General features: G+C 45.2%; 1 protein-coding gene across 1 annotated transcript; it reads left to right on the plus strand.

Annotated features, from left to right (window-relative positions):
- Window positions 1-3,247: 3,247 nt before the first annotated feature.
- On the plus strand, window positions 3,248-7,794 carry NEFM (neurofilament medium chain). The gene is made up of 3 exons (XM_027088026.1): window positions 3,248-4,354; window positions 5,085-5,209; window positions 6,423-7,794. Exons 1-3 carry the CDS (start codon window positions 3,275-3,277, stop codon window positions 7,792-7,794), a joined length of 2,577 nt encoding a protein of 858 aa, XP_026943827.1. The 5' UTR covers window positions 3,248-3,274.
- Window positions 7,795-12,085: the final 4,291 nt, after the last annotated feature.

A 12,085-nucleotide genomic window follows, 5' to 3' on the forward strand; every position in this document is an offset into this window, starting at 1 on the left:
GGCCAGAATGAACAATACTTCATGCGACATTGAAGTTATAATTTTAAGCTGTAGGCACTAACTGGATTTAGCCTCAGTATTTAGCCATTATTTCATTTGTCCGCAATGCTTTCTTCCTTCCGTGACCAGTTAAAAGCTGAACAATTTCTAAACCAGCTTAGGTACAAGGCAAAACTAATTGTGAAGTTGGACATGTGATTCCTTGTAAATGTCTCTCTGCAGAGTCATCTCATTTTCAAAGCCCTGAAAAAAACTCACAGCAAATGGCAAGCACTGTATAACAACTCCTGTTTTTAGGCGGAGTTTTACACTAAAAAAATGCAAAACATTTTTTATTTGCAACAAACAGCTCCCAGGAAAATCTAAACTTGCTTTATGGTATTTCCTTTGTATAGTGTTAAGCATGAAATAATTTTAGATCAAGAATTTCTTTGAGTTGAGTAAAACAAAAGAAAACAATGTTGTATGTGTTCAAGGAAAACATGCACACAAATACATATGTGGGTGTGTCCCTCCTCTTCCAATGTGTTTTCTAAATCTTGGCTTATATAACCTGTACATATTTGTGTGTGGGGCAGTGGGAGTTGTGTGTTGATTTCCAATTAGCCTGGTTGTAGACTCCTCAGAGGTGTAGCATATCGAGTTTTCTGTCATTGTGCTGTTTTTGTTGAAGACCAATTTGTTGCAGTATTTTGGTATGCATTCTGATAAATGGTGATCTTCTATTAAAATATGGCATTTTTTCTAAAAAAATAAAAAAATAAATAACTCACAGCAGCAGCCTGCTCCTTAACCGTTTGCTCTCAGGGGCAGAAAGTGCTTTCAGTGCACGTGCAACCAGAAACTGACAAGGGTTTGTATATTTTTTAATAAAAGCAGAAAGTACTAAGTAACTAAGGCATAATTACTGCATAATTAGCACTTGGCCTTATCTGATGATATCTTTCACAGTCCAACCTGGAGACTGGCAGTACTTAACAGAAGAACAGGCGATTTTCTTTTTTTTCTTTTTTTTAAATGTATCCCTCCGAAACCAGAAAATCCTGTTTTTGCAATATGCACAAGTTAATCCCCTCACTCTGTCACCTGTCTCTCCCAACAGCTTGAGACATGGACTCTCCATGCCTGAAAGATAACCTGTCTCTTAGCAAACTAGAACTTCCTTTCCCCACAGAGCCTGCAATGCTGCAGTTTCACATTAATAAGCCAAAAGGAACTCCCTAAATTAACCCGTTTTGTTTTAAAATACAAAAGGGCCAAGAGATTTTATAAAAATAAATATCTCTAGAAACCAAGCCTTTTCTGATTACGTACTGATTGATAGGGCCTCGTCATTTAATAAAACAAGGAGAAAGCTGTGAAGAAAAAAAGTCTGGGGTCTCTACTTTTCACAAGCAATCGTTTGTTCTCAGCCATAACAAGCATTTTGCATGCAATCACTTGTGCCTGTGGTCCTAGCAAACGTGGTCATTAGTTAGGCATTCTACTCTTCACTTTGTCTTGCAGTATTCTGAACTTTTTTACCCTGAATTGTCCCCAAAGCACAATGCAAAATAAAGGGACATTTTAAAAGTTAGCAGTGCACCAGACAGCAAGAAGTCTGTGTAGGTTCCTTATTTAAATAAACATGTTTAAAGATATAGAAAATCTATTCTAACTCAGTCATTAAAATCTCAGTGGAAGAAAAAAAATATCTGGTTTTATTCAAAGTTATGGTGAGTAACTTGGCAACTTTTAAATTAATTTGAAATTAATTCAGGTGCTTTTCAGTCATCGCAGTCACAAACAGGGAGTACTGAACAGAAAGATGACAAGGCAATTGTTTTTGTTCAGACTTGTCACAAACTATATTTCCCTGGACTTTTCATCTCTGCAGATTTCGAATTCCCCTTTCCAAGGAATATTTGACCTTCAGATTTCAGTCCCTGTATCTCTTGATTTCCTACATCCATCATATGTTAGAAAACTGAAACTGGGCTACAAGTATATTATCTCTGTTACCTGACTTTAATTAATTTTATTTGTTTTCAAAACCTGCATTGTGCCCACCCTGCATTGCAGAGGAATCTTAGCATGAGATCCCACCTTGGCTCCTTCAGAGTCACTGCAAACTGGCTTTAATTGTATTTACTCGGGTAGAAGGGGGGAAGGAAACCCCCGCCAACCTAACCACACAAGCAATGCTGGGCGACAAGCCCCCAGGGCGGCTGAATCTTCCAGCAAACCAGCCTGGGCGCTGTCCTTGGTGCTGCCGGCGCCATAGCGAGCACAAGCGCCTTACCTTCTGCCCCTGCGGAAACTGCGGACGTCCCCCAAACGTTAAGCAGAAAGCAGCGACATATCCCACTTTTAATACAAATAAATACCCCGGCCCAGCCTCTCTGTCCCCTTCTCGAAGACTTCAGGCTGACCGTTCTTCAAAGTCTTTTTGTTTTTTTCTTCTAGGCCCAACTCGGGGCCTGCGCTCGTCTCGCGCTGCTTTAAGACCGGGAGTGGGGGGAGGGGAGGAAGGCAAGGAGAGATGAGGATGGGGGAGGGGCGGGAGGAAGGGGGAGGGGAGGAAGGAGAAAGAGAAAAGACAAGACTGAGAAGAAAAAGGTCCAGGAGGAAGGGGCTCAGAGTGAAGGGAGGAGTGGGACTAAAGAAGTTTTAAAGTGGGAAGGCGAAGAGATGCCAAACAGAGGGGGAAGTGATTAAGCACAGAAGATGGGTAAAGGAAAAAGTAATGGAGAAAGGGCAAAAGAAGAGAAAAACGTGAAGATAAGAGTGTAGAGGGCTTACAAACACACACACACACACACACACACAAAACACAAAACAAAACAAAAGAACAAGAACAAAGTGGCTAGGGGGTCGCTAGAAAAGCGGCCCGAACGGTGGGAGAGTGATTGAACAAAGAAAGGGCGTTGGGTGAATGCTCCCACTGGAGGTGTAAAATGCAATCCGAAGGTGAAGAGAAATGGAGAGAGGGGGCTTGGGAGGGGACAGGTGGTCTGGCACCGAAAGAAGAGCTGGGGGGCAGGGGTCGGGGCCAAGGTAGCAAAGTCCGGGGTCCGATGCGGCGCGGGCCCACGTGGAGCGGGCGCTGAATCACTGCTGGGCTGTCTTCACCACCACCCCCCATCCCCACGGCCCGGTACCCGCAGTCCCCGCCTCCTCGGCCGCCGCCTCCACTGGGCGGGGCCCTGGCCCAGGACCAGCCGCCGCGGCTATAAAGGGGCTGCGGCGAGGGCAGCAGAACGCTGTGCCAGCCACACGCCCCGAAGCCTACAAGATGAGCTACACGCTGGACTCGCTGGGCAACCCGTCCGCCTACCGGCGGGTAACCGACACCCGCTCGAGCTTCAGCCGCGTCGGCGGCTCCCCGTCCAGCGGCTTCCGCTCGCAGTCATGGTCCCGCGGCTCTCCCAGCACCGTGTCCTCCTCCTACAAGCGCAGCGCGCTGGCGCCGCGCCTCACCTACAGCTCGGCCATGCTCAGCTCCGCCGAGAGCAGCCTCGACTTCAGCCAGTCCTCGTCACTGCTTAACGGCGGCTCTGGGCCGGGCGGCGACTACAAGCTGTCCCGCTCCAATGAGAAGGAGCAGCTGCAGGGGCTGAACGACCGCTTCGCGGGCTACATCGAGAAAGTGCACTACCTGGAGCAGCAGAACAAGGAGATCGAGGCGGAGATCCAGGCGCTACGGCAGAAGCAGGCCTCGCACGCCCAGCTGGGCGACGCGTACGACCAGGAGATCCGCGAGCTGCGCGCCACCCTGGAGCTGGTGAACCACGAGAAGGCTCAAGTACAGCTGGACTCGGACCACCTGGAAGAGGACATCCACCGGCTCAAGGAGCGCTTCGAGGAGGAGGCACGGCTGCGCGACGACACCGAGGCGGCCATCCGCGCGCTGCGCAAAGACATCGAAGAGTCGTCGCTGGTCAAGGTGGAGCTGGACAAGAAGGTGCAGTCGCTGCAGGATGAGGTGGCCTTCCTGCGGAGCAATCACGAGGAGGAGGTGGCCGACCTGCTGGCCCAGATCCAGGCGTCACACATCACCGTGGAGCGCAAAGACTACCTGAAGACAGACATCTCGTCGGCGCTGAAGGAGATCCGCTCCCAGCTCGAATGCCACTCGGACCAGAACATGCACCAGGCCGAAGAATGGTTTAAGTGCCGCTACGCCAAGCTCACCGAGGCAGCCGAGCAGAACAAGGAGGCCATCCGTTCCGCCAAGGAAGAGATCGCCGAGTACCGGCGCCAGCTGCAGTCCAAGAGCATCGAGCTCGAGTCGGTGCGCGGCACCAAGGAATCCCTGGAGCGGCAGCTCAGCGACATCGAGGAGCGGCACAACCACGACCTTAGCAGCTACCAGGTAGGAACAGCGGCTGCGCAGCCAGCCTGCGCCAGCGCCAGCGCCGCGCGCCCCCGACACTCAGGCCCGCGCCCCGCCGCGTTCTCAGCCGCGCTCCCTAGCGGCCGCTGGCCGGCGCGCGCGCGCGCGACGCAGACCCAAATTGGAGGCTCAAAGCGTCCTCGCCCTCCCCATCCCCTCCACACGCCTCCCCCACGCACCATCCCCCGCTCGAAGACCCCTGACCGTTTTCAAAATGTGCTTCTTTTCCTTAGGAGTTCTAGTTTTGCAAGCTTGCGCGTTTAAAGTAGGAGGTATACATTCGGGTAGTTGGTAAAGCAGCAACTTTAGGATAGCTGTGCAGAAACTCATGTATTCTCAACTTTTCCAGACGTGATCGGAAGAACTCCCAAAACTGGCTTCAGCCCAAAGGGCTCAGATGGGAAGGGCCAGGTCAGCCGTGGGGTTTCCCCATGCATGTGTGTTTCCTGCTGAGACCTGTTCTAGATCCGCTGGTCCCAGTGCGTGGTGTGCCCAGGAAATGTCTACTTGTGTTATTGATTCTGTTTGTTCGTTTGTTTGTGAACTCCTTAGATTTTTATTTTAAGGGGGGACGGGGTCTGGGAGCGGTACCCGAGGTTTGCAAAGCTGGAGGGAGTCGAGGGAGGGGAGGAAGAAGGAGGAGGTAGCAAGTGGTTCGCGAAAGAAGTGACTGTTTGGAAGGATAAGTCTGTGGCTGTGTCTCTTTCAGGACACCATCCAGCAGTTGGAAAATGAGCTTCGGGGCACAAAGTGGGAAATGGCTCGCCATTTGAGAGAATACCAGGATCTCCTCAACGTCAAGATGGCTCTAGATATCGAGATCGCTGCATACAGGTACCGTGCTCGCGGCGGACGTGGCCGAAATGGTAGCCGCACTGTAGAGGCCGTTTAGGCAGGAACCTTCACCACTTAAGTTAAAGCAAGCAGGTTGCAGGAGTCTTAAATCAGTGCCTGGTTTTCTTCTTAATTAAAAAGTAATTAAAGAATTGCAACTTTTTATGCAGCTTTAAAAGAGTAAATAGTAGTTAAAATGTTTGAATGAAGTGTTTAGAGGAAGAGCGCCGATTAATTTCAGTGCTTACTTTTTTATTTTAGTGAAACAGTTGTTTTCAAATATTTGAAACAAAAAAGAATTTTAGTTTTTAATATTTCATCTAGTGCTTTCAGCTTTTCAACTGTGTAATGTCAAGGACGTCCCAGGACGTCCCATTTCTCGCTCAGTTACAGCTTACTATTGCCATCATCTGGCTGAGAATAAATATGATTGGTACAATATATATTTTTTTAATTTAGATTTATGTTTATAGATCTAGATATACATCCAGAGAAAGAGAAGCGATTATAAATATATTAACTGATGTCACCTTGCTGTTGACTAAGTTCATAGGTGAAAATCCTTGACGAAATAGTTTTTTTCGGGGGGGGAGGGGTTGTTTTTATTTTTGTTTTTTTACCAGTAAGATCATTCATATTACAAGAATAAATTGCACTCAGCTCAGAGCCATCTGTCTTTTCCGGAAAGCTGAATAGTTATATAAAATAGACACTTTATGATTAAAATCGCAGACCAGTTTCTAACTCGATATGCACCTATTAGTACCTAGCTGTGATAGATTAGCTTGAATTCTAATATATTCTAAATAGCTTTGTAAAATTTTTGAATGTTCGCTAAAAGACATTTAGTATACATCTTGAAAGTCCAAATGCTCAAGAACGTCACTTAAGGCCTTTTTGGCCTCCAGGGAGCTTTGCAGCATATTCATGTTGCACCGAATGGATTGCGGCAGAGCTGAGATTTGGTAGCTGGGTGTAGTGAGTGGACTGTTGGGCGTGGTTCGTTACTGCATTGGGTGACTGGTGGATTGTCCCTGAGCATCTGTTTCTGTCATTGAATACGACACAATATACTAGTGAAAGGATAGCCAAGGGTTACTTCAAGTGATTCTATTTATCCAAAGGTACCTACCACGTTACACGTACTGAAATGAAGTTCAGAAGACCCGATGAGATTTTAATGACGTCTTGCCTTCTTTGATTCTCTCCTTAGGAAACTCCTGGAGGGTGAAGAGACCAGATTTAGCACATTTGCAGGAAGCATCACTGGGCCGCTGTATACACACCGACAGCCCTCCATCACAATATCCAGTAAGATTCAGAAAACCAAGGTAGAGGCTCCCAAGCTAAAGGTCCAACACAAATTTGTCGAGGAGATCATAGAGGAAACCAAGGTGGAAGATGAGAAATCAGAAATGGAAGAAGCCCTGACGGCCATTGCAGAGGAATTGACAGTTTCCATGAAAGAAGAGGTCAAGGAAGAAGAGGCGGAAGAAAAGAAAGAGGAAAAAGAAGCCGAAGAAGAAGTTGTAGCCGCCAAAAAGTCTCCAGTGAAAGCTACTGCACCTGAACTTAAAGGAGAGGAGGAAGAGGCCAAAGAGGAAGAGGAGGAAGAGGAAGGAGCTAAATCAGACCAAGCTGAGGAAGGAGGATCTGAGAAGGAAGTTTCTAGTGAAAAAGAGGAAGGTGAGCAGGAAGAGGAAGGAGAAACAGAGGCTGAAGGTGAAGGAGAGGAAGCCGCCGAAGCTAAGGAGGAAAAGAAAATGGAGGCCAAGGGTGAAGAAGTGGCTCCCAAGGAGGAGCTCGTGGCAGAAGCCAAGGTGGAGAAGCCGGAGCAAGCCAAGTCCCCGGTGCCAAAGTCACCAGTGGAAGAGGTGAAGCCCAAAGCAGAAGCTGCAGCCGAGAAAGGAGAACCAAAGGAGGAGGAAGGGAAAGTGGAGGAAGCAAAGAAGGAAGAAGCAAAGGAAGCTCCCAAGGAAGAGAAGGCAGAGAAAAAGGAGGAGAAGCCCAAGGATGTGCCAGAGAAGAAGAAGGCTGAATCCCCAGTGAAGGAGGAAGTCGTGGAGGAGGTGGTCGCCAAATCAGCAAAGGTGAGCTTGGAGAAGGATGCCAAAGAGGAGGAAAAGCCACAGCAGCAGGAGAAGGAGAAAGAGAAGGAGAAGGAGAAGGAGAAAGCGGAAGAGGTGGGGAAGAAGGAGGAGGGAGCTTTGAAGGATTCCAGGAAGGAAGACATAGCCGTCAATGGGGAGGTGGAAGGAAAAGACGAGGTAGAGCCGGAAGCTAAGGAGAAGGGCAGTGGGGGAGAAGAGAAGAAAGGGGTTGTCACCAATGGGCTAGACGTGAGCCCAGCAGATGAAAAGAAGGGTGGTGATAGAGGTGAGGAGAAAGCGGCGGTGACCAAAATGGTAGAAAAAACCACCAGTGAGGGGGGAGATGGTGCTACCAAGTATATCACCAAATCTGTAACCGTCACTCAAAAGGTCGAACAGCACGAAGAGACCTTTGAGGAGAAATCAGTGTCTACTAAAAAGGTAGAGAAGGTCACTTCACACGCCGTAGTAAAGGAAGTCACCCAGAGTGACTAATAGACGAGCCCATCGCAAAAGGTTAAGCCATATGACAATTTCAAAATGCATGTGATTGGCAGCTTCAAAGCAGAACGGGTTCTCCCATGGGGGCTCCAGACATTGTATTTTACTTTGTGCAATATGAGGGACCTGCATGCAAGCTCAGGGGGCTCCCTCCCCAGTGTTTGGGCGATTCGAATGCATGATACTGTATGTACCTGGGGAAGTGGCCAATTTCCTAAGCTGTTGGAAGGGGGGCGCTTGGGGGGATGTCTTGAGGTATATTATGCAAAGAACCAACTGAGCCAAAAATAATAAATGAAACACAGAACTCTCTTAGCCTTAAGAAAGCTATATATGAATAATTATGTTTACCTCACTGGTGCATTTAAAAAGGACTTTTGTTCATGGGAGAACCTCGTTGACATGCAGTTTGCAACTTTTCATTGATTGATGTTAAGCGTCACAGCAGTAGTTGCTCAATAAAGGTCATATTGGAAACATAGTCAGTTGCTTGGTGTCCTGTCATTTCAAAGTGAATTCTCCACCGCTTGACCCTTTCTTTCCCCAGAGCAGATTATTTGGGGGATTATAAGCAACTTGCATTTCTTAGCACTGTTTCCCTGAGAGTGGTTACTGGGAAAACATAATTGACAAAAACATTTTCAGGTGTCAAAATCTTTACTTAGCCCAACCTTCATCCCAAAATTTTTTAATTATATTTTTGAAATAAAAATAAAAGCATCTGGGCTTCCCTGGTGGCACAGTGCTTGAGAGTCCGCCTGCCGATGCAGGGGACGCGGGTTCGTGCCCCGGTCCGGGAAGATCGCACATGCCGCGGAGCAACTAGGCCCGTGAGCCACGGCCGCTGAGCCTGCGCGTCCGGAGCCTGTGCTCCGCAACGGGAGAGGCCACAACAGTGAGAGGCCCACGTACGGCAAAAAAAAAAAAAAAAAAAAGGGCATCTGATAAAAAGGTAACATTGGGGGGGGCATGGAAGTCTTCAGCCTCCAGGTGTTTAGATCCCAAACTGGAACTCAGAGAACCTCAAGGTGAGACGGGGCAATAAAGGAGCCTTAACTTGCTCCTATGGGGTTGGGACACAAAGGACCTCATGGCATTTATATCAATGTGTCCAGAAGAAGCAGGACTGGAACCTCTAACAGTCTTAACAAGAAACCTCCAGCCTCAGATGCATGGTTCTGGTACACACACACACACACACACACACACACACACACACACCCCACACCACACACGCACACAGGCTTATCTGCCGCCCTGAGTCTTGATTTGGTCGATGGAGGTTTAGACTTTCAGTGTTTTACTAATTGGGGGAAATAATGTTAAAAATAAACAAAATATTCTACTTACAAAAAGAAAAACAGGACTCCGTGATATAAGCAGTAAGTGTTTTTAGATTTTTTTTTTAAAGGCCTGGGAAAAAATTTTTTAATATTTTAAAGTTTTTAAATCTTTTTTTAATTTAAAATTAAAAAAACATTTTTAAAGGCCTGATCTTGACCAAGGAAATAATACAATGCCCTTTTCAAAATGTATCTGTTCTAAACCTTTAAAACCACTAAGAGTATATTTGTTCCAAGTCTGTATTTCTTTTATCAATAAGGATCATCCCAATAATACAATCTTGGATGCTCTTTTTAATGAATTTTCAAGATATTCCAATTTTAATCCCTAAACATGCCCAGGAAGTTTGTTGCTAACGTCAATAATTGTAATGATGTTTCCCTATCATTAGCCCTTTGGCAATCCTCACAGTTTTTGCTAGATCTGCATATCATTTGTACAAACTCTTGGTTACATTTTTTTCTTTAAAACAACCATGTTTTATGTTAATACCATGATTTTTCTAAAGCAATAATATCCATAACATCCAAAGTGAAACAAAAATTTTAAATATAATCAGCAAAAACTTACTCTAGTTATGTAGGATTTAAAAATCTGAAAAGAGCATATTGGAAAGATACAGCCTAAATTCTAGGATGGAGGGGTCAGCCAAAGAGACACTGGTGGGAGAGACAGTCCCAGGAACAAAGAAAACAGAAATCCTCGTGCAGTCACAGGGCTGACTGAATTTGAAACTTGGTATCACTTCATTGACCGTTCAGAAAAAGAGCATACGTTTGCCTCACTCTCTAGCCCTCAGAGGAAGAAGCACTTTGATTGACAGTCCCACCAAGACTGATACCACTGATACAGCAGCATTTCCCCAAAGAAAAGTCTGGGAGCTATTGCCTGAAGTAGGAATAGAGGCTGGATTTATAGGATAGGCTACTTGACTTTTAAAATGCCTACTAAATATATAGCCATTACTATAAGAATACTCACCTGTCTACACCTAAAACTCATTGTCAGTGCTGGCTCCTGAGTGTAGAAACCCCTTTTTGTAACATACAGTGTCTAAACATGACAGGATCAATCAGCAACCACCCCGACCCCCAAAGGCCAACACTAGAGACTTATCCCTTCAGCTCCTAATTTTATTTTCAATCATCTCATTTTCTTTCCTGGGAAGGAAAGAATTTAGTAATATTTCTAAATACTCCAAAAGACAGACCATTGTTTTGCCCTCTGTAAAATAGAGCAGCGTGCCTTTGATAAGCCAAGCAGACATTTCTAAATATCAAATTGCTTGATCGGTTCATAAACTTAAGAACTATTTACTGTGAACTATGGCTTGGGTATACAAGGATGTTCTCTTCCAGAATTCACTGATTCTATTGTCAATGCCAATCATTGCACTACTATTTAAAGAGAGAGCAATTTGCAGTTCATGTTTCCAAATATGTTGACAGGGAGAGACTAGGCACAAACCTCCAAGTGTTTAGGAAATTAGAATATCTTTTCTCTGCCTACAGTCAGCCCCTGGCTGCTGTGCCGTTAAGCCATTGAAAAATAGTATTTCTACTTTTCCAGTAAATTGTCTTAAAGATACTATTTTGTTTCAAATCTTGTAAGAAGTACTAAAGCTAATTAGTTCTCACTCTTCAAACATAAGGAAACTGAGTCATAGAATTTTTTTTTAACTTTCTCTAGGTCACACAGCTAGTAGATAAAACCCACATAGTCCAGATCCAGAGCATATATTCTTAACCCCCTGCACTACATTGCCCCTCAAATCCATCCATCATTGGCCACCTCAATTTATAAAGAGGTTCTGCTGCATTCACTTTTTTTCTTTCCAGATTGAAAGAAAGAAAATAGATCTATGCCATGCATCTTTCATTTAATATGCTTACAAATCTCCTCGCACACACACACACAAAATGATGCAATGGCAGTTTGTATCATGAGAAGAATAAAACATCCAGATATAACATAAGTGGTGGTTCCTTCTACCACGACAGCTTGCAGTGTACAAAAATGTGGCAACCACTTTCCCGTGGTAACTTTAATATTCAATGGAAAAGGAAAGTGTTATTTCTAGCACCGCCTTCTATTGCCAGTCAGTGCAGAGACAGTATTCAAACATTGGGATATTCATTTCCACAACAAATAGGTTGGTCGTTCCAGTTTGGAGCAAGTTACTTTTTCTTGGTGGTTTATGTAATTTGTCCAAAGGAAAAGAGGAGCTATTTTTAAGTGAATTATTTTACCGAGTCTACACAACATTCATCTACCTCCAGGGCTCCTCTGCCCTTAGAAGTGTAAAGCTTTGGCAACAGCACTGAATCTGAGTTCAAATCCCAGGTCTATAGACAGTAACATTGTGTGGTTGGTTCATTATATGTAGCTTCTGCTACAGACTGAAGTTTGTGTCCCTTAACTTTGTATGTTAAATCTTAATGCCCAATGTGATGTTATTTGGATGTGGGGCCTTTATGAGATGATTAGATCATGAGAGTGGGGACCTCATGAATGAGATTAGTGCCCTTGTAAAAGAGACCCCAGAGAGCTCCCTTGCCCCTTCCACCACATGGGAATATTGAGAAGGTAGCCATCTATGAACCAGGATGTGGGCTTTCACCAGACACAGAATCATGGTACATTGATCTTGGACTTCCCAGCCTCCAGAGCTGTGAGAAATAAATTTCTGTTGTTTGTAAGCCACCCAGTCTATGACATTTTGTTACAGCAGCCCAAATTGACTAAGACAGCTTCCACTTCCTTATCTATAAAATACGGGTGCTAACATATTCTTCAAAAGGCTGCTAAGGTCATTAAATGAGATAACATCTGTGGAAAGTGCCTAGCACTGTAACATGTATGTAGTAGCTGATCAAAATCATTTGTTGAATGAATTGAAAAGGGTACAGAATTTACTTAATTTGAAGATATTAGTTAGAAC

This window comes from Aethalodelphis obliquidens, unplaced genomic scaffold, assembly GCF_003676395.1.
Source record: "Aethalodelphis obliquidens isolate GAN/ISIS:26980383/991018 unplaced genomic scaffold, ASM367639v1 scaffold61, whole genome shotgun sequence".
Classification (NCBI taxonomy): Eukaryota; Metazoa; Chordata; class Mammalia; order Artiodactyla; family Delphinidae; genus Aethalodelphis; species Aethalodelphis obliquidens.

Bases quoted from the DNA above. Each gene is read 5' to 3' on its own strand.
- NEFM (XM_027088026.1), top strand. From the start codon at position 3,275: ATGAGCTACACGCTGGACTCGCTGGGCAACCCGTCCGCCTACCGGCGG. The intron at 4,355-5,084 runs GTAGGAACAGCG...TGTCTCTTTCAG, and splicing joins ACGACCTTAGCAGCTACCAG to GACACCATCCAGCAGTTGGA. The intron at 5,210-6,422 runs GTACCGTGCTCG...TTCTCTCCTTAG, and splicing joins ATCGAGATCGCTGCATACAG to GAAACTCCTGGAGGGTGAAG.